Below are 22,531 nucleotides of genomic sequence, written 5' to 3' on the forward strand. Positions count from 1 at the left end.
CGATCGAACACTACTAGTTGTTCGAAGTTAGGATTCGATGCAGAACCAGCGTTGATTGGCAGAATGCTATACATTGCCAATCAACGCTAGTTCTTCTCTTACCTTTAGAAGTCTTCTCCGTGCAGCGTCCCCGCGTCCTCTTCCGGCTCTGAATTCACTCTGCTTAGGCATCGGGCCTGGGCAGAACCGACTGCGCATGCCCGCACATGCGCAGTCGGCTCTGCCTAGGAGCGATGCCTAGCAGAGTGAATTCAAGGCCGGAAGAGGACGTGGGGACGCTGCGCAGGGAGAAGAATCCAGCCCGACCCTCACTCATGGACTTGGTAAGTAGAATTTGATCGAATGCTGCCTACCCCTGAAACGAGCATTTCCCCCCATAGACTATAATGGGGTTCGAAACCCGTTCAAACAGTCGTACAGTGTGCGGCTGTTCGAATCGGATTTCGAACCTCGAACATTTTAGTGTTCGCTCATCTCTACTAATTAGTATAACAACTTAATTAAATGTTCACATTTTTCAGAAATGTAATGTCCATAAGGCTAAAGCCCCATGTGGATCGCATTGCATTTTTCCTCAACATTTTTCAAAGAAACTGCACAGTTTTTCTCTGCAGACTTTCTGCCCCTATTATATCTATATGGAGCAGCATTTTCGTAAAATGGGGTCCTCGCCTTAAAGATTTTTTTTTCTTTATGCAGAACCACAAGCCATGAAAATAAAGCAGATGTATGAGTGAATACATCAAAATGAATAGCGCCATATACCATCTGTGAAAAAAAGCAGACGCCTTGATGAATGAGTAAATGGAAATTTACACAAGCTCTTCTAGTTACAAAGCAGACCTGATCATTATGCTTGATACCCTAAGGCTAAGGCCTCACGTTACAGAAAGCAGCAGAAAAAAATGCAGAGGAAGCGCATCATTTTTTTATACAACTTTTTTATTGCATTTTTTTCTCAGCGGTTTTTTTACCTTATTAAATCTATAGGAAAAACGGAAGTATTTCCACAGGCAAAATTGACATTTTGCTTTTTTAAAAAAAAATGGATGGCTTTTCTGCGGCAATTTTTTTACTAGTATTTTACTAGAAATAGTACGAGAAATCATCCAGCAACGAAACGAAAGTTCCTCCAATAAAAAACTTTGCTTTTATTTCATGTCCACAGGATAAAATATAAACACGCAGTCACAGGAAGAGACAAAAAGGCTAACGTCAGACGACGCGTTTCGGATCTTATATCCTTCTTCAAGGTCTGATCAAGACTGACAAAAAACCTCTCCATTTATACCAGCATGAACAGATGTAACACCTGTAATCAATATAAATTTATCCAAGCTGTTAATGCTAGGTACAAATGGCGAGGCATTGCCAGTCTTTATGTATACAAAACAAAACAAAAACAAAACACATAGACAATATGACATTTAAAAACATATGAAAAAATATGTACATATAAATGAATAAATGAATAAAGGTATAAGAATGACATGATCAATATTTTAATGGTGTTTATAATTATTGCCGATTCTCTATACTTTGAAAGAAACAAAACGCAACATTAGAGCATATTAGTATACCGATGTGTACTAGTATATGTGCTGGTGTGTACTAGTATATATGCTGATAAATTGATGTAAAAAGCCCTTTCTGAAAAGAAACTATATATGCTGTTAAATATAATTTATGATTCAGTAGTAATAGAGAAAAACAAAATCTACCCGCAAGAATACAACAAATCATACATATTACATATTGATACTTGAATTTACTGTTGATGTTCTTTTCAGAGGAAAAAATTGTCCTGTAATAAAATGATACTTGGTCACGTATTATTGTTGTTTTCCATTTATTGGTCGGCTGTATAGTCTACTGTATGGGCATTTGCCAGTAGTAAAGATGGATGCCCGACCTGCATCTATCTATGCGCACATGTTCAAATCAAGAATGAATGTTCCTTCTGATATCGGGTTGCTGGGATATTGTTATTCACTCTTCAGCATAACACAACAATTCAAACGCATCCATATGTAGATGTTTCGATGCGTTGCCGATGTTCCTTTCAAGGAAAAAAGATCTCCCATAACCACTAGGTGTTTGATCACGTGATGTTGCTGTCATACATTCATTGGTCGGAATGATTGACTGTGTGGGCATTTGCCAATAGTAAAGATGGGTACCCGACCTGCATTCATCCATATGCGCATGCTCCTGTCGTGACCAAATATTCCTCTCCATATGAAGCTACTAGGATATCGTTGTTGATGCTCTACTATAAGGTAAGTGAAATACAATAAATTAATAACTCAAAAGAAAGAAAAAAGAAGAAAACAGACAAGAAAGAGATAATTACATGGTCCAACATTAAATACTGAACAACGATATACATCGTTGTCCAAAGCTTATGCTAACTTCAAGTACCAGATAAAGGTAAGAACTGCTGTACAAGGCCACTGTTGGGCCATATTTGTCAGAAAATCTATGTCAGATATAAATTTAATTATAAGATCTGTTTTAGACTGGGTAAATATAAGACACATCGTTCCTTTGATTGAGTCCTTTTGGATGACGAGTGCCTATTTTCCATATCCAAAAAACCTCTCTTATTCTTAAATGGTGTTCCCAATTTCCTCCTCTATGGGATTTGCTAACTACTTCAATGCCTTTAAAACTAAAACTAGATGTATTACCGGCATGTATGCTTTTGAAATGACGTGAAACACCAGTATTTCTAACATTATTCTCACTATTAATATCTTGTAGGTGTTCAGAAATTCGAGTTTTTAATGGTCTGACAGTACTTCCTATATAGTGTAAATTACATATGTCACAAGTGATCATATAAATCACATGGCTGCTCATACAATTTATAAAGGATTTGATATTATATTTACACGTTGAATCCACATTCTCAAATTGTTTACTTTTTTTGGCCCATTTACAAACACCACATCTATTTTGCCCACATTTATGAAAACCAACTATATGTTCTCTTGTTTCCAATCTTTTTTTGTTATTGTCAGCGTTAACAATAGTGCTAGGTGATATATAATTGCCTATTGTTTTGCCTCGTGCAGAGGCAAATGAACAGCCTTCTTTCAGAATATCCCTTAACAATGGATCCTGGTTTAGAATAGGCAAATTGTTTTTTATTATATTTACAATTTTTTCATATTCCTAACTATAGCGAGTGGTAAAATGTATATTTCTATTACTGTTTTGCTCTCTGGACTTGGTTTCATATAATAACGCATCTCTCTTTGTTTTGTTAGCTATGTCTTTTGCTCTTATAATGGACCAATTTGGATAATTTCTCTGCTTTAATCTTTTTGTCATTATTGCTTCCTCTTTATTATATGCATCACGGGTAGTGCTGTTTCTTTTGATTCGTAGAAATTCACCGACCGGCAATGCCTTTTTTGTGTGTTTAGAATGCATGCTGTTTGCATGTAATAAGGCATTACCAGCCTGTGGCTTTCTATAATTCTCACAAACTACTTTCCCCCTATTCTTGTCCCCTATCAGGGTAATATCCAAAAAGTTAATTTTTTCTTTTCCGATCTCATACGTAAATTTTAGGTTGTAACTATTGTTGTTTATGTAATCAATAAACTTTACGACATCTGCAGTTTCTCCTACCCATATTAGAAGACAGTCATCAATATATCGACCGTAATAGTGAATTCTATCCCTAAATGGATTTACAGTACTGTATAGGTGTTTCTCCTCCCACCATGCCATGGTGATATTAGCTAATGACGGGGAGAAACAAGCCCCCATAGGTGCTCCTTTGATTTGTAGGAAATATTTATCTAGGAACATGAAATAATTGTGGCACAGTAAATACTGTACCACTGAAATTACATATTCATTGAAATCAGGGCTAAAATCAGAATAGGTATACAGAAAGTAGCCTAATGCATTAAGTGCCACATCATGGGGGATAGATGAATAAAGGGCTGCTACATCACAGCTAACCCAAGAAAAGGTTTCCCTCCACTGAAACCCATCGAAATTTTTAAGTACCTCTTTGGTGTCTTTGAGGTAACTGGGTGTATTGACCACCAAAGGTTGCAACAACTGGTCAACCCAATTGCAGAGTCTTTCATTCAACGAATTGACCCCCGAAATAATGGGCCTCAGTGGAGGGGGAACCACCCCCTTGTGCACTTTCGGCAGTCCGTAAAAAACGGGAGTTACAGGATGTTGCACTAGAAGATATTTATATTCTTTCTCCGAAAAAATACCTTGATTGACCCCTTCCATAAGAATATTATCTAACTTTCTATGAAAAACAATAGTGGGATCTTCTTTTAATGGTCTGTATGTTTCCTGATCATTAAGAATGGATAAGACAGAATCTACATAGTCCTTTCTATCTAGAACCACTACACTCCCACCTTTAGCCGCTGATTTTATTATTAGATTTTCATTGTCTCTTAATTCCTTTAATATGACTCTTTCCTGTTTACTTAAATTATCCTGAAATGGTTCATTGTTATGTGTTTGATGCAATTCTACTATGTCATTTTCCACTGCTGTTTGAAAGACATCCAATATGGGAATTCTAGCTTTAAGAGGGTAAAATAATGGGTTTTTTATATCTATCGTTGACTTCAGACCTTCCAATCTTAACTCATCCTCCTCATTTAAGCTGGCAAGTTCTAAAAGACTGCACTGTTCCCTGAATAAAAAATCTTTAAACCTATTGGGTCTCCCCAGTAAGTCTTCATTACCTTTTATTTTAATTTGTGTATCTGATTCTGCAAAATGGCGTTTCAAAGTTAATAAACGTACAAATTTGTTTATATCAAGCAATGTATCAAACACATTAAAATGCTCCACCGGGACAAAATTTAACCCCTTGGATAACAACTCAAGACAAGCACTGGATAGTGGATAGGAGGACAAATTGATGACACTAGTGGTGTTGCTTCTTTCATTCATTAATGAGTCTGAGTTAAGACTATGATCTAAGTTAAATTCTGTCGTGACTGGAATCTTGTTTTTCGTTTTTCTGTGTTTTCGTCCTGCTCTCCGGATTTTTTTCTTTGTGGTATGTTCCTGTTTCTCTCTCTTTGTTTGTTCTCCTTTGATCCTCCTAAAAAACTATTGTATGAGGACGAATGATCCCATTCTGAGCCATCTGAGTCTCTCTCTGAGGAACTAAAAGACACCTTCCTCTTTAAATTTCTGCGAGCTTTGTAATTGGTGTCATTTCTCAAAATAGACTTTGGTGTAGATTGTCTGTTCGACTGCCATCTGTAAACTGTATTTTCTTCATAATCAGTTTTATCCCTTTGAAACTTTTTCTTTTTTAGATTTGCAATGTTTTCCTCATACAATAGTTTCCTCATACAATAGTTTTTTAGGAGGATCAAAGGAGAACAAACAAAGAGAGAGAAACAGGAACATACCACAAAGAAAAAAATCCGGAGAGCAGGACGAAAACACAGAAAAACGAAAAACAAGATTCCAGTCACGACAGAATTTAACTTAGATCATAGTCTTAACTCAGACTCATTAATGAATGAAAGAAGCAACACCACTAGTGTCATCAATTTGTCCTCCTATCCACTATCCAGTGCTTGTCTTGAGTTGTTATCCAAGGGGTTAAATTTTGTCCCGGTGGAGCATTTTAATGTGTTTGATACATTGCTTGATATAAACAAATTTGTACGTTTATTAACTTTGAAACGCCATTTTGCAGAATCAGATACACAAATTAAAATAAAAGGTAATGAAGACTTACTGGGGAGACCCAATAGGTTTAAAGATTTTTTATTCAGGGAACAGTGCAGTCTTTTAGAACTTGCCAGCTTAAATGAGGAGGATGAGTTAAGATTGGAAGGTCTGAAGTCAACGATAGATATAAAAAACCCATTATTTTACCCTCTTAAAGCTAGAATTCCCATATTGGATGTCTTTCAAACAGCAGTGGAAAATGACATAGTAGAATTGCATCAAACACATAACAATGAACCATTTCAGGATAATTTAAGTAAACAGGAAAGAGTCATATTAAAGGAATTAAGAGACAATGAAAATCTAATAATAAAATCAGCGGCTAAAGGTGGGAGTGTAGTGGTTCTAGATAGAAAGGACTATGTAGATTCTGTCTTATCCATTCTTAATGATCAGGAAACATACAGACCATTAAAAGAAGATCCCACTATTGTTTTTCATAGAAAGTTAGATAATATTCTTATGGAAGGGGTCAATCAAGGTATTTTTTCGGAGAAAGAATATAAATATCTTCTAGTGCAACATCCTGTAACTCCCGTTTTTTACGGACTGCCGAAAGTGCACAAGGGGTGGTTCCCCCTCCACTGAGGCCCATTATTTCGGGGGTCAATTCGTTGAATGAAAGACTCTGCAATTGGGTTGACCAGTTGTTGCAACCTTTGGTGGTCAATACACCCAGTTACCTCAAAGACACCAAAGAGGTACTTAAAAATTTCGATGGGTTTCAGTGGAGGGAAACCTTTTCTTGGGTTAGCTGTGATGTAGCAGCCCTTTATTCATCTATCCCCCATGATGTGGCACTTAATGCATTAGGCTACTTTCTGTATACCTATTCTGATTTTAGCCCTGATTTCAATGAATATGTAATTTCAGTGGTACAGTATTTACTGTGCCACAATTATTTCATGTTCCTAGATAAATATTTCCTACAAATCAAAGGAGCACCTATGGGGGCTTGTTTCTCCCCGTCATTAGCTAATATCACCATGGCATGGTGGGAGGAGAAACACCTATACAGTACTGTAAATCCATTTAGGGATAGAATTCACTATTACGGTCGATATATTGATGACTGTCTTCTAATATGGGTAGGAGAAACTGCAGATGTCGTAAAGTTTATTGATTACATAAACAACAATAGTTACAACCTAAAATTTACGTATGAGATCGGAAAAGAAAAAATTAACTTTTTGGATATTACCCTGATAGGGGACAAGAATAGGGGGAAAGTAGTTTGTGAGAATTATAGAAAGCCACAGGCTGGTAATGCCTTATTACATGCAAACAGCATGCATTCTAAACACACAAAAAAGGCATTGCCGGTCGGTGAATTTCTACGAATCAAAAGAAACAGCACTACCCGTGATGCATATAATAAAGAGGAAGCAATAATGACAAAAAGATTAAAGCAGAGAAATTATCCAAATTGGTCCATTATAAGAGCAAAAGACATAGCTAACAAAACAAAGAGAGATGCGTTATTATATGAAACCAAGTCCAGAGAGCAAAACAGTAATAGAAATATACATTTTACCACTCGCTATAGTTAGGAATATGAAAAAATTGTAAATATAATAAAAAACAATTTGCCTATTCTAAACCAGGATCCATTGTTAAGGGATATTCTGAAAGAAGGCTGTTCATTTGCCTCTGCACGAGGCAAAACAATAGGCAATTATATATCACCTAGCACTATTGTTAACGCTGACAATAACAAAAAAAGATTGGAAACAAGAGAACATATAGTTGGTTTTCATAAATGTGGGCAAAATAGATGTGGTGTTTGTAAATGGGCCAAAAAAAGTAAACAATTTGAGAATGTGGATTCAACGTGTAAATATAATATCAAATCCTTTATAAATTGTATGAGCAGCCATGTGATTTATATGATCACTTGTGACATATGTAATTTACACTATATAGGAAGTACTGTCAGACCATTAAAAACTCGAATTTCTGAACACCTACAAGATATTAATAGTGAGAATAATGTTAGAAATACTGGTGTTTCACGTCATTTCAAAAGCATACATGCCGGTAATACATCTAGTTTTAGTTTTAAAGGCATTGAAGTAGTTAGCAAATCCCATAGAGGAGGAAATTGGGAACACCATTTAAGAATAAGAGAGGTTTTTTGGATATGGAAAATAGGCACTCGTCATCCAAAAGGACTCAATCAAAGGAACGATGTGTCTTATATTTACCCAGTCTAAAACAGATCTTATAATTAAATTTATATCTGACATAGATTTTCTGACAAATATGGCCCAACAGTGGCCTTGTACAGCAGTTCTTACCTTTATCTGGTACTTGAAGTTAGCATAAGCTTTGGACAACGATGTACAGTCCTATGAAAAAGTTTGGGCACCCCTATTAATCTTAATCATTTTTAGTTCTAAATATTTTGGTGTTTGCAGCAGCCATTTCAGTTTGATATATCTAATAACTGATGGACACAGTAATATTTAAGGATTGGAATGAGGTTTATTGTACTAACAGAAAATGCGCAATATGCATTAAACCAAAATTTGACCAGTGCAAAAGTATGGGCACCTCAACAGAAAAGTGACATTAATATTTAGTAGATCCTCCTTTTGCAAAGATAACAGCCTCTAGTCGCTTCCCGTAGCTTTTAATCAGTTCCTGGATCCTGGATGAAGGGATTTTGGACCATTCCTCTTTACAAAACAATTCAAGTTCAGTTAAGTTTGATGGTCGCCGAGCATGGACAGCCCGCTTCAAATCATCCCACAGATGTTCAATGATATTCAGGTCTGGGGACTGGGATGGTCATTCCAGAACATTGTACTTGTTCCTCTGCATGAATGCCTGAGGATTTGGAGTGGTGTTTTGGATCATTGTCTTGCTGAAATATCCATCCCCGGCGTAACTTCAACTTCGTCACTGATTCTTGAACATTATTCTCAAGAATCTGCTGATACTGAGTGGAATCCATGCGGCCCTCAACTTTAACAAGATTCCCGGTGCCGGCATTGGCCACACAGCCCCAAAGCATGATGGAACTTCCACCAAATTTTACAATGGGTAGCAAGTGTTTTTCTTGGAATGCTGTTTTTTTTGGACGCCATGCATAACGCCTTTTTGTATGACCAAACAACTCAATCTTTGTTTCAACAGTCCACAGGCTTGTCCAAATGTGCTTTTACATACCTAAGGGGGCTCTGTTTGTGGCGTGGTTGCAGAAACAGCTTCTTTCTCATCACTCTCCCATACAGCTTCTCCTTGTGCAAAGTGTGCTGTATTGTTGACCGATGCACAGTGACACCATCTGCAGCAAGATGATGCTGCAGCTCTTTGGAGGTGGTCTGTGGATTGTCCTTGACTGTTCTCACCATTCTTCTTCTCTGCCTTTCTGATATTTTTCTTGGCCTGCCACTTCTGGGCTTAACAAGAACTGTCCCTGTGGTCTTCCATTTCCTTACTAAGTTCCTCACAGTGGAAACTGACAGGTTAAATCTCTGAGACAACTTTTTGTATTCTGCCCATGAACAACTATGTTGAACAATCTTTGTTTTCAGATCATTTGAGAGTGGGCTGCCCATGCTCGGTGACCATCAAACTTAACTGAACTTGAATTGTTTTGTAAAGAGGAATGGTCCAAAATCCCTTCATCCAGGATCCAGGAACTGATTAAAAGCTACAGGAAGCTACTAGAGGCTGTTATCTCTGCAAAAGGAGGATCCACTAAATATTAATGTCACTTTTCTGTTGAGGTGCCCATACTTTTGCACCGGTCAAATTTTGGTTTAATGCATATTGCACATTTTCTGTTAGTACAATAAACCTCATTTCAATCCTGAAATATTACTGTGTCCATCAGTTATTAGATATATCAAACTGAAATGGCTGCTGCAAACACCAAAATATTTAGAACTAAAAATGATTAAAATTAATAGGGGTGCCCAAACTTTTTCATAGGACTGTATATCGTTGTTCAGTATTTAATGTTGGACCATGTAATTATCTCTTTCTTGTCTGTTTTCTTCTTTTTTCTTTCTTTTGAATTATTAATTTATTGTATTTCACTTACCTTATAGTAGAGCATCAACAACGATATCCTAGTAGCTTCATATGGAGAGGAATATTTGGTCACGACAGGAGCATGCGCATATGGATGAATGCAGGTCGGGTACCCATCTTTACTATTGGCAAATGCCCACACGGTCAATCATTCCGACCAATGAATGTATGACAGCAACATCACGTGATCAAACACCTAGTGGTTATGGGAGATCTTTTTTCCTTGAAAGGAACATCGGCAACGCATCGAAACATCTACATATGGATGCGTTTGAATTGTTGTGTTATGCTGAAGAGTGAATAACAATATCCCAGCAACCCGATATCAGAAGGAACATTCATTCTTGATTTGAACATGTGCGCATAGATAGATGCAGGTCGGGCATCCATCTTTACTACTGGCAAATGCCCATACAGTAGACTATACAGCCGACCAATAAATGGAAAACAACAATAATACGTGACCAAGTATCATTTTATTACAGGACAATTTTTTCCTCTGAAAAGAACATCAACAGTAAATTCAAGTATCAATATGTAATATGTATGATTTGTTGTATTCTTGCGGGTAGATTTTGTTTTTCTCTATTACTACTGAATCATAAATTATATTTAACAGCATATATAGTTTCTTTTCAGAAAGGGCTTTTTACATCAATTTATCAGCATATATACTAGTACACACCAGCACATATACTAGTACACATCGGTATACTAATATGCTCTAATGTTGCGTTTTGTTTCTTTCAAAGTATAGAGAATCGGCAATAATTATAAACACCATTAAAATATTGATCATGTCATTCTTATACCTTTATTCATTTATTCATTTATATGTACATATTTTTTCATATGTTTTTAAATGTCATATTGTCTATGTGTTTTGTTTTTGTTTTGTTTTGTATACATAAAGACTGGCAATGCCTCGCCATTTGTACCTAGCATTAACAGCTTGGATAAATTTATATTGATTGCAGGTGTTACATCTGTTCATGCTGGTATAAATGGAGAGGTTTTTTGTCAGTCTTGATCAGACCTTGAAGAAGGATATAAGATTCGAAACGCGTCGTCTGACGTTAGCCTTTTTGTCTCTTCCTGTGACTGCGTGTTTATATTTTATCCTGTGGACATGAAATAAAAGCAAAGTTTTTTTATTGGAGGAACTTTCGTTTTGTTGCTGGATGATTTCTCGTACTATTTCTGGATTTTACTCCCAGCCAAGGGAGACAGGCATCCGGGCAAGTCCAAGGATATGCATTTAAATCGGAGGACATACACTTGGAGATTTCTGCAGGAGAGCTGAGTATAATCCTTCCCTTTTCCCCTTTTCCAGTTTGTTATAGTATTTTACTAGTACTGTAAAATGTAGCATTTTTTCTGCTGCTTTTCCACAACTGCCAAAAATGTTTCATTTCTGCAATTGGGTCCTAAGAATATATAATATTGTTATAGCCATCTATATATATAGAGAGAGAGATAGAAAGTAGTTCTACACCAAATTAAGATATTGTTTTAAGACCTGTGGGGCTTTGATGTCTTAGCACAGACATAAAGAAAAAGGACTTTAGTTAAAATTTTAGTAACAATAAAAAAAAAATTGCCAGACAATAAAACTTTAAAGCGTTTGTCCAGTTTTAGCAAATACATTATATTCTTTGCATAATAAAAAAGTTCTACAATTTTACAATGAACTTTCTCTATTAATTCCTCCGTTTTCTTTGCCTGTTGTCCAGTTAAAACAAATGCATGCTATTTCTTGTATAATGAAGTTGTACAATTTTCCATTATATTTTCTGTATCAATTCCTCACTTTTCTTAGATCTCTGCTTTGTTGAATTTCTTTGTTTACAGTGAATAAAAATCAGTCCATGGTCATGTGACAAACAAGGTCACAGCTCCTTACAAGACAGGGCTCTGATGACTGTGCTGTCACTTATTCGCTGTAAACAAAGAAATTCAGCAAGCAGAGATCGAGGAAAAGTGAGGAATTAATACAGAAAGTGTAAACAATTGTATAACTTTTCATTGTACAAAAATACCATGCATTTGCTTTAACTGAACAACTCCTTTAATTTTACAAAGAATACTTTTCGGTCTTATGTAGAAAACACATTTATTGTGCTTACCTTTATGTTGTAGGATTCTTTTTGAATACTTGCCATTCAAATCTGTTAATTTTTTTTGTTCATATTTATCAGTAAAGACACCTTGCCAGTATGCATATGTAAAAGGGAAATTCCACATCCTTCTACGGCCAAATGGACCTATGACAAGATTAAAAAAAAAAGTTATACTTGGCTCAGCCACAGCTTTATAGTGTTTTACAGAATTTCCCATTTTGGTTAACCCCCTCCCGAACCACAAAATAATAATATGGCATGGGAATATGTGCCTTAATGCCCCATAATGTGCTATCACATCATGTTAATACATTTAACACCCACGGATGGAGCTGAGGTCCGATCATAAGTGGTAACCCTTTAGATGCCGCAATCAATCATGACGGCAGAATCTCTATTAATCCAGTAACTATTTGATCACTCACCCTGTGTGTGTGTGTGTGTGTGTTAGTTATATTAATCAAATCAGGGATTGTTGTGTGGACCTAGGCCTGCAATTGACTTCTTATGTCTTCTCATCCTCTTGCAGGATCAATTCATGACAAATGTTTGCCTGTGCATAGGTAGTCAGTTGTTATAAACTCCAATACGTCTGTATTTGAGTATATAATACTGAACCAGTGATCAGAAGATCATTGGTTAATGATCCCTTTTGGGACAAAAAAAAAAGTGAAACAAGTTTTAAAAATATTTTACATCTATTAAAAAAATAATACATTTTTAACCCCCCAGGGTGTTGCATTAACTTATTTTTCAGAAATGTATGCGCAGCTGATGGTGAAAAGTGAAAATGGCAATTTTTCTAGAAATATGTGAATTTACTATGTATTTTGTTATGTTTTGCTTGTGTCGGAGATGAAGACTCCAAAAGCTGTTGTGCCCAGGATAAACAGCTTAAAGCTAAGGTCCCATAGCAAAAAAAGGGCTGCGGGAAAAAACATGGCAGCAACACATCACAGTTTTTCCTACACCACTTTGCATAGAAAGTCTGAAGAGGTTTCCTCTTCAGACTTTCTGCTAGAATTACTCCTATAGGGAAACTGCTAACATTTCAGTAGGTATAATTGACATGCTGCAATTTCCAAAACCACAAAATAAGGTCAGGTGTCTGTATATTCCAGTTTAATAACAATTCAAGGGGTCTGCAAAAATTACATGGTGTCCAAAAGACAGACTTCCTATGTATACCAACTGTGTGCCCAAACAGCAGTCTGTTCCTGAATATGACATTGTTAAGTATGTTATCCTAGGTACAACAGTATCATTCACATGGGCATAAACTGCTGTCATGAAATGCTATGTGGCTTTGGAAACTCAGAATTAGATTATTGGTTTTTAGATGCCATTGTCAAATTTACAGAGACTCCAAAATTGTCCTTACAAAATGTAATCACTTCAAGGGGAATTCTAATTTACTGGAACCTATGAAGCTCTTCAAAAACAATATGGCGCCCAATAAACAGTCTCTCTAATCTGTACTCCAAAGGCTAAAGAATGCTCCTTCCTTTCTGAGCCCCACTATACACCCATACAGCAGTTTCCGCTCACATATACAACTTTTTCTACCTGGGATAACCCGCTTAAAAGTTTTAGGAATGTGTCTCTGTTGACACAAAGTAGGCACAACATGATGGGCACTATAATTGGCATACTTCTTTAAAAATTTTAATTTCAACTTTGCATATAAATTTTTGGCACGCACTCTTGAATTCAAAATGATAATAATACTCTTTTGAAAATTCCTTGAGGGGTGTAGTATCTAAAATGGGGTCATATTTTGCGGGTAAATTATTTATTTTATCTCGGGACCACTGCAAATGCCTGCCAATTCAGTGTGACTGTCCAAATTAGGCTTCAAAGCTGAAAGGTGCTCTTTCAATTCTGAAAATGGTTTACAAACTGATTTTGCCACAATTTTCCATGCATCATGCACCATAATTATAGATTTTAGGTATTTTCTGACAGAAAAATATCAGATCTTTTATGAGAAAAAGTGAGGAAAAATGTCAATGATTTCCCCCAAAGTATCAACACTACTGCAAAGCAACAATCTAAGGGCCCCTTCACACGGAGTTTATGCTCCGTGTATTCTGTCTACGCGCTGTGTAATCTGTACATTTTACACGTGTAAAAATACACGTGTAAAATGTAGTTAGCCATTGAGTTCAATGGCTTTTTCATATAACGTGCGTATTTTTACACGTGTAAAATGTACAGAATACACGGAGCGTAAACTCCGTGTGAAGGGGCCCTAAAACTGCACAGTAATATACAAAATAATATAATCTTGATACATAGTGTATGATATAGTCTTACCAGGCATAATGTTGCTTAAGTACCAACCAAGAGTAAGGTATAAAGCTGAGTCTATAAAAATCATTGCACAAGTCCAACCAAATGACATGGTTCCAGCATGAATAAATGGTTCATGTATTTTATTCCATTGAATTCCTGCAAGAACAAAAGTCAGGAGATAAAATGTTCCATATAGCTTATGCTACAGATACTATTACACATTCCTCAACATTGAATTTGCAACACCAAGAACAAACATCCCTTAAGGTTATGCAAATTGAAGAAATACCAGGTATCAAATAGATCTGCAAATGATCAAAATTTACCAATCTGTACATGTGGGAAGGGTATAAACGCCATACTGAAAGCAAATCTCAAAAAAAGGATCAGATGGTGTTGGTTCATTGTGCAATGCCTCCTGTTCATTGGTGGCAATTTTCATCCTTGTCACAAGCAAAGAAAATGAACTGAGAAATCTTGGTTTATCACTCCAACAGTTTACTATGTGGCTTGGTTGAGATGTCAGCACTGCTTGAGCGTCCCAATGACAAACTGGAATGACAGCAAGAGGTGCACATAGGAGATGCTCTGTCCTGAAAGATTGTCTTATTGGAAGAATGTAGCATACTGGAAATTAAATTGGATGTCACATCCCAAGCCTAGAGTGGCAAATAGTGTCAACACAAACCATCACAAGTAATTTGCACAACACTGGGCTACAAGCCATACATCCAGCTCATGTGTTCCATTGACCTCATGCCACCACTCTCAAAGACCTCATAATGCACAGAAAGGCAGAAATGAATTCTGGAATGGATGATTGTCCTCTTAAGCAACGAGTCTCACATTTGTCTCAGATATTGGTCTGGAGACAATATGGCACACACCATCAAGAGTATGTCAGACCGGTTCTAGTGTCTGAATTATGGTATGTGGCAAAATGTATGATAGTTGAACCTCTCTATGCTTTATTTCAGGTACATTAACAGCTTGGCGTTACATTTATTTTGTTATGGAAATGTTCTAGAGGCCATTTTTCAACAGAACAACGCCCGGCTGCATTTTACTTGTATAACTGTGAGCAGCCTACATGGCCTAAAGGTGCCACTCTGACCTGCAGAGAGTCTTTATGTGCAGAGTTGTCTCCCATTGAGCACATGTCGGATTTGCAATTGCACAGGAAGATGGCAGCAGGCGATCTTGCTGATTTGCATGCCCAATTGCCTTCAAAGTGGCATAATATTCCTTAGACAGCCATTATTACGCAAGGTTCACACCCTAGCCTTTGGGTTTCCATTTGTAGGATCTGTTTGGGGACGCACCGAAAGGAAACCTAATCCATTTAAAAAAGCAGTTACCAACGAAAACCTGTAGACCCCATAGAATATGATGGGGTCTGCCCCAGTTTCCACCCAAAGAATGCAGAAAAAAATGAAGATAAAAGCCTTGGTTGCAGCGGTGGGGGTGTAAATTTCACAACTTTGTTAGCATGCCATTATATTATGTTGAATTGGTTTAATGAGAAATTTACATCACAACCAGTTTGGAGGTTGGTTAAGTGAGGGTGCATCTAGTACACAGTACATACTGTGTTCATGAAATCATCACCTTATTTATCATGTAACAAGCAACAAAAGATTGTAAAAATTTAGAAGAATTAATACAGAAATATGATGAAATAGAACTGAATAGAATATATATAAATAGTAGAGATGAGCGAACACTAAAATGTTCGAGGTTCGAAATTCGATTCGAACAGCCGCTCACTGTTCGAGTGTTCGAATGGGTTTCGAACCCCATTATAGTCTATGGGGAACATATACTCGTTAAGGGGGAAACCCAAATCCGTATCTGGAGGGTCACCAAGTCCACTATGACACCCCAGGAAATGATACCAACACCCTGGAATGACACTGGGACAGCAGGGGAAGCATGTCTGGGGGCATAAAAGTCACTTTATTTCATGGAAATCCCTGTCAGTTTGCGATTTTCGCAAGCTAACTTTTCCCCACAGAAATGCATTGGCCAGTGCTGATTGGCCAGAGTACGGAATTCGACCAATCAGCGCTGGCTCTGCTGGAGGAGGCGGAGTCTAAGATCGCTCCACACCAGTCTCCATTCAGGTCCGACCTTAGACTCCGCCTCCTCCGGCAGAGCCAGCGCTGATTGGCCGAAGGCTGGCCAATGCATTCCTATGCGAATGCAGAGACTTAGCAGTGCTGAGCCAGTTCTGCTCAACTACACATCTGATGCACACTCGGCTCTGCTACATCTGATGCACACTCGGCTCTGCTACATCAGATGATGTACATCTGATGTAGCAGAGCCGAGGGTGCACTAGAACCCCTGTGCAAACTCAGCTCACGCTAATAGAATGCATTGGCCAGCGCTGATTGGCCAATGCATTCTATTAGCCCGATGAAGTAGAGCTGAATGTGTGTGCTAAGCACACACATTCAGCTGTACTTCATCGGGCTAATAGAATGCATTGGCCAGCGCTGATTGGCCAGAGTACAGAATTCGACCAATCAGCGCTGGCTCTGCCGGAGGAGGCGGAGTCTAAGGTCGGACCTGAATGGAGACTGGTGTGGAGCGATCTTAGACTCCGCCTCCTCCAGCAGAGCCAGCGCTGATTGGTCGAGTTCCTTACTCTGGCCAATCAGCGCTGGCCAATGCATTCTATTAGCCCGATGAAGTAGAGCTGAATGTATGTGCTTAGCACACACATTCAGCTCTACTTCATCGGGCTAATAGAATGCATTGGCCAATCAGCGCTAGCCAATGCATTCTATTAGCGTGAGCTGAGTTTGCACAGGGGTTCTAGTGCACCCTCGGCTCTGCTACATCAGATGTACATCATCTGATGTAGCAGAGCCGAGTGTGCATCAGATGTAGCAGAGCCGAGTGTGCATCAGATGTGTAGTTGAGCAGAACTGGCTCAGCACTGCTAAGTCTCTGCATTCGCATAGGAATGCATTGGCCAGCCTTCGGCCAATCAGCGCTGGCTCTGCCGGAGGAGGCGGAGTCTAAGGTCGGACCTGAATGGAGACTGGTGTGGAGCGATCTTAGACTCCGCCTCCTCCAGCAGAGCCAGCGCTGATTGGTCGAATTCCGTACTCTGGCCAATCAGCGCTGTCCAATGCATTCCTATTGGAAAAAGTTTATGTCACAAAAATCACAATTACACACCTGATAGAGCCCCAAAAAGTTATTTTTAATAACATTCCTACCTAAATAAAGGTTATCCCTAGCTAACCCTGCCTGTACATCTATCTCTGTCTCTTAGTCACAAAGTTCACATTCTCATATGACCCGGATTTGAAATCCACTATTCGTCTAAAATGGAGGTCACCTGATTTCGGCAGCCAATGACTTTTTCCGATTTTTTTTGATGCCTCCGGTGTCGTAGTTCCTGTCCCACCTCCCCTGCGGTGTTATTGGTGCAAAAAAAGCGCCAGGGAAGGTGGGAGGGGAATCAAATTTTTTGGAGTTTGCCACGTGATGTTCGATTCGAATCGAACACATCGAACAGCCTGATATCCGATCGAACATGTGTTCGATAGAACACTGTTCGCTCATCTCTAATAAATAGGTATAACTTTTTATTATACAATGAATAAACTTTATTTAAACTTATTGAAACTATATTTGTCCATTTAATGACTTTGACATCACTGAGTAAATTATTGCTAAGTATGCTAACTCTACTTGTTTCCATTACTTTCAATGCTTTTGTTGTGAGTTATCAGAATCAAGTTGAAGATGTCTACTTCTGTATATGTATAATCAAAAAATAAATTATTTGAGCATTCAATAAAAATGCAAACTGATTAAAATGCAGAATTTATTTCATATGTATGAGGTTTTAAATAGATGACCTTTCAGTCTTACAACCATTAACACAGCATGACCTCAAATAAACACTTGTAGATTAATCAAACCATAATCTTGTCTTGCATTGAAGTCACTGTTCATCTAAAATTCATGCTTACAAGAACATTAATTAAAGACTTAATTTCAGATGATTTCAGAATATGACTATAGAAATTGGGACTACAGAAATGTCACAAATGAAAGTAAACTAATAAACCTACATATTCATCACTGAAATTGTGTTTTCCATACCTGTTCCTTCATTTTCAAATGATGTAATCAGAAAAATTCCTTGTCCAAAAGCAGTTGTTGATAAGAGACACTGTAAAAATGCAGAATTCCTTAAATTTTAATGTACAGAATTATTTTACATTTCTTTAAGACTATATATACATTGGAATTTTCAATTTTTTGGGCCTTTATATGATATTCTCAGTCTAAAATTATTAAGTTGAAGAGACATAGACAAATTGTATGAATATGATAAATGCTACTGTTAACGGGGAACATGAAAGACGTCACAAACGGAGACAATATTTAGGCGAAATTGATGCAACTCATGAATCATGTTTTGTGCTTTTTAAAAAGTGTTACTTAGTCCTCTTCCAAAAACAACACCAGGTCCTAAAAGTGGAGATTGTGGAAGCAGCTGTCTGCACATGGGATCATCTTCCTTTTGGATGAGTTATTCTGGCTTGGATATTACTCCCAGATTATACCCTTAGGTTTCTTTATAAACCATGAATTAATCAACCTGGCTCTAGGAACAATGCCTCTTTTTTCACCAATGAGATCTTAATTGCATATTCCTTACCCAGAATTCTTAGCAGGTCATACATGGTCTTATAAGTCCCTGTACTATCTCTTCCTAATGAGACACATTGCCACAAATGACCCACATCAGGACCCTCAGCCAACCAGTATCCCGGTCTGCTCAGAGAGAGGCAACAACAGTGAAACAGCTCTCTGTGGATGGGGCCTTCTTCCTTTTGGTGAAATTATTCTGGTTTGGCAATTATTCCCAGATTATGCTCTTAGATTTCTTTGAAATAAGTGGGACGTTAAAAAAGTACAGATGCATCATAAAGTTATTTTCACTTTTGATGTTTTATAAATTTTCATATCTATGAACCATGTTTTAATATTAGAATCAGTCAAATGAACTCACTTAGGGTGCATTCACACTACGTTTCCTGAAGCTTATTCTGAACGTAAAACACGTTCAGAATAAGCGGCGTATAAAGCAGCTCCATTCATTTCTATGGGAGCCGGCATGCGAGTGCTCCCCATAGAAATGAATGGGCTGCTTCTTTCACTGTGAGCACTCCCATTGAAGTGAATGGGGAGTGCCGGCGTATACGCTCCGGCATGAGCAGAGCTTGCCGTATACGCCGGCACTCCCCATTCACTTCAATGGGACTGCTCGCAGTGAAAGAAGCAGCCCATTCATTTCTATGGGGAGCACTCGCATGCCGGCTCCCATAGAAATGAATGGAGCTGCTTTATACGCCGCTTATTCTGAACGTGTTTTACGTTCAGAATAAGCTTCAGGAAACGTAGTGTGAATGCACCCTAATGATATTTTCTTCCAAGTCCAAAAAACACATTGTGTTTAGACTCTATGATCAGCAAATATCTCAAGAAAATCTCTTATACACAGTACAGCTAACATGCCCATTGACTTCTACACTGCAAGGTTTGACACATTACAGTCAACTATGCTTTTGAATAGAACAATATGCAGAAAAATTATATAAGATTGGATTTTGGATTTTATTTATTTTTACAATGGGTGCAACAGAATGAAGCAGGTATATATTTTTTTTTAAATAACTTCTCAAGTAGAAATATTGTAAAATATAATGTAAATGTTCTTACCAGCAAACACTGTATAGTAAAGCTGAATTGCTTCTGTAAAACAAGGAGGATTATATATGGTAGAAAACTGAACATGTACAGTAAACTACCACACAATACTGCTGTGTTTGCATTGGTGAAAAAGAAGCTGATCATGTAACTGAACATAATCGTAGAGATTCCAAAATCTGAAACCAACAAAAAGACGATAACTCCATCACTATGCAAAAGTATGCCACTTAATTTAAGTATTAGAACAATGGAAGCACTGGTGATCATGGTAACAACTATGTTTTCAAGAAACCAAGCCAAGAAGTTTGTTGATGTCTTAACTCCCATCATCTTCATGTACTGTGAAAGGAATGGGAAATTAATTATTTATTATTATTATTATTATTATTATTAATAATTATTATTATTATTAGCAATTGTAATATTTATAATAGTTGCAAATAAAATTTAAGTGCATAAAATTTGTGTCTCTAACATCAAATATTTTTAAATTAATATTTAAAAGCATTTAATTTTGGTACAAATCAGAACTGGAATGCATAATTTCACATACTTAATTACTAATAGTGACAGTACCAGCAAGTTCAATGATTCTTGACCAATTATGTAAATTTTTAAGTATAAATTTTTTTCTTTAAAGGGATCCTATCAGTCAGACACTATTTTTTCTAGGTACCACGTCGGTATAGCCTTAAGAAAGGCTATTCTTCTCCTACCTTTCGTCGTCTTCTCTGTGCAGCCATTGGCCTTCAATTCCGATTCTTGTCAGTATGCAAATTAGCTCTCTCGCAGCACTGGAGGCGGGCCTAAGTGCTCAAACAGCACTGGGGGTGTCCTGAGTGCTGCGAGAGAGCTCTTTCCAGCGCCGCCTCCATCTTCGTCAGGAGCGTCCTCTTCCTCTCCTTACCAGCAAACACTGTACTTACTCTTAGGTAATTTCTAGGCCTCGGGCCTTGAGCTGTGCAGACTGCGCATGCTCACAGGCCATGAGAAAATGGCCGCTTGCACAGTATTGTAAGCGGCCATTTTCTCGTGGCCTTTGGGCATACGCAGTCTGCTCTGCCCAAGGCCTGAGGCCTAGAAGTTACAAGCCACCGCCAGAAGATGAAGAGGAAGAGAACGCTCCTGACAATGATGGAGAGAACTGTTTGAGCACTGGAACCCACCCCCTAGTGCTGCGAGAGAGCTAATTTGCACCCTCCGCCTCAGGTTCCAGACCAAAAAACCCCGTCTGAACTTACGCTTAGGTAGTAGTGATGTAGGAGGCAGGAGAAGCCCAGCTAATGGTATGATTTATTGATTTTTCTACTGTATAACATTTGAACACCTATTGTTTTCCTTAAACTGGACATTGTCTTTTGTCTTCTAAAGGTGCATTCACACAATGTCTTTTGGCACGTAATGTGCCACGTAGACGCCGCGGGAGCTTTATTATATGTGGCGCTATTTTGTGGCCGTGATTTTGCGGCGGCCGCACAATAGCGCCACATATACGGTACCGGCTCCCATTGAAAACAATGAGAGCGTATATGGCCCGTAAAAAGCTCCCGCGGCGTCTACGTGGCACATTACATGCCAAAAGGCATCGTGTGAATGCACCATAAGGGAGATAGCGATGTTTTGGCATAGAAAATTGTTTTGTCATTTTGTTATAGTGTCTTAGTTTTCTTTGCTTTTGTATTGCACTACTTTGAAGACTGTATAGAGATACCACTTACCTCTTCAAGGTGGATTTCTTTCTCATAAACAAGTCTCCGCATCATACTAGCAACAGAAATAATCCATGACAACATCATTATCAAAGGGAAGAAGAAACCGATGTGGTTGAGAAACCTGTGAAAAATATATTCTCAGTCACTAAAATCAACTTATTCATACTTACTCAATAAATTTTTGATACTTTTTCTATATCTGACAATTTCAGGTCAATTACTAATGGCAGCATATTATGATCAGTTTTATCCCACATTATAAATAAAACATAAATTGATTTTACACACTTAGTGTTTCAAGTAGCATTGAGGTGGACCTAGAAAATAAACAGATATACAGTCCTATGAAAAAGTTTGGGCACCCCTATTAATCTTAATCATTTTTAGTTCTAAATATTTTGGTGTTTGCAACAGCCATTTCAGTTTGATATATCTAATAACTGATGGACACAGTAATATTTCAGGATTGAAATGAGGTTTATTGTACTAACAGAAAATGCGCAATATGCATTAAACCAAAATTTGACCGGTGCAAAAATATGGGCACCTCAACAGAAAAGTGCAAAAATATGGGCACCTCAACAGAAAAGTGACATTAATATTTAGTACATCCTCCTTTTGCAAAGATAACAGCCTCTAGTCGCTTCCTGTAGCTTTTAATCAGTTCCTGGATCCTGGATGAAGGTATTTTGGACCATTTCTTTCTACAAAACAATTCAAGTTCAGTTAAGTTTGATGGTCGCCGAACATGGACAGCCCGCTCTCAAATGATCTGAAAACAAAGATTGTTCAACATAGTTGTTCAGGGGAAGGATACAAAACGTTGTCTCAGAGATTTAACCTGTCAGTTTCCACTGTGAGGAACATAGTAAGGAA

The 22,531-nt window shown here is 37.7% G+C and overlaps 1 protein-coding gene across 1 annotated transcript in view; it reads right to left on the minus strand.

Annotated features, from left to right (window-relative positions):
- ABCA13 (ATP binding cassette subfamily A member 13) overlaps nucleotides 1-22,531 on the minus strand; it is a 369,133-nt gene that overhangs the window by 45,716 nt on the left and 300,886 nt on the right. Inside the window, exons 21-25 of the mRNA XM_075271925.1 lie at nucleotides 21,662-21,776; nucleotides 19,953-20,282; nucleotides 18,327-18,396; nucleotides 14,223-14,357; nucleotides 11,913-12,050 (exon numbers count right to left, since the gene is read on the minus strand). Coding sequence (XP_075128026.1) covers nucleotides 11,913-12,050; nucleotides 14,223-14,357; nucleotides 18,327-18,396; nucleotides 19,953-20,282; nucleotides 21,662-21,776 — 788 coding nt within the window. The remainder of the gene's footprint in view (nucleotides 1-11,912; nucleotides 12,051-14,222; nucleotides 14,358-18,326; nucleotides 18,397-19,952; nucleotides 20,283-21,661; nucleotides 21,777-22,531) is intronic.

The sequence above is a fragment of the Leptodactylus fuscus genome, chromosome 4 (assembly GCF_031893055.1).
Source record: "Leptodactylus fuscus isolate aLepFus1 chromosome 4, aLepFus1.hap2, whole genome shotgun sequence".
NCBI lineage: Eukaryota > Metazoa > Chordata > Amphibia > Anura > Leptodactylidae > Leptodactylus > Leptodactylus fuscus.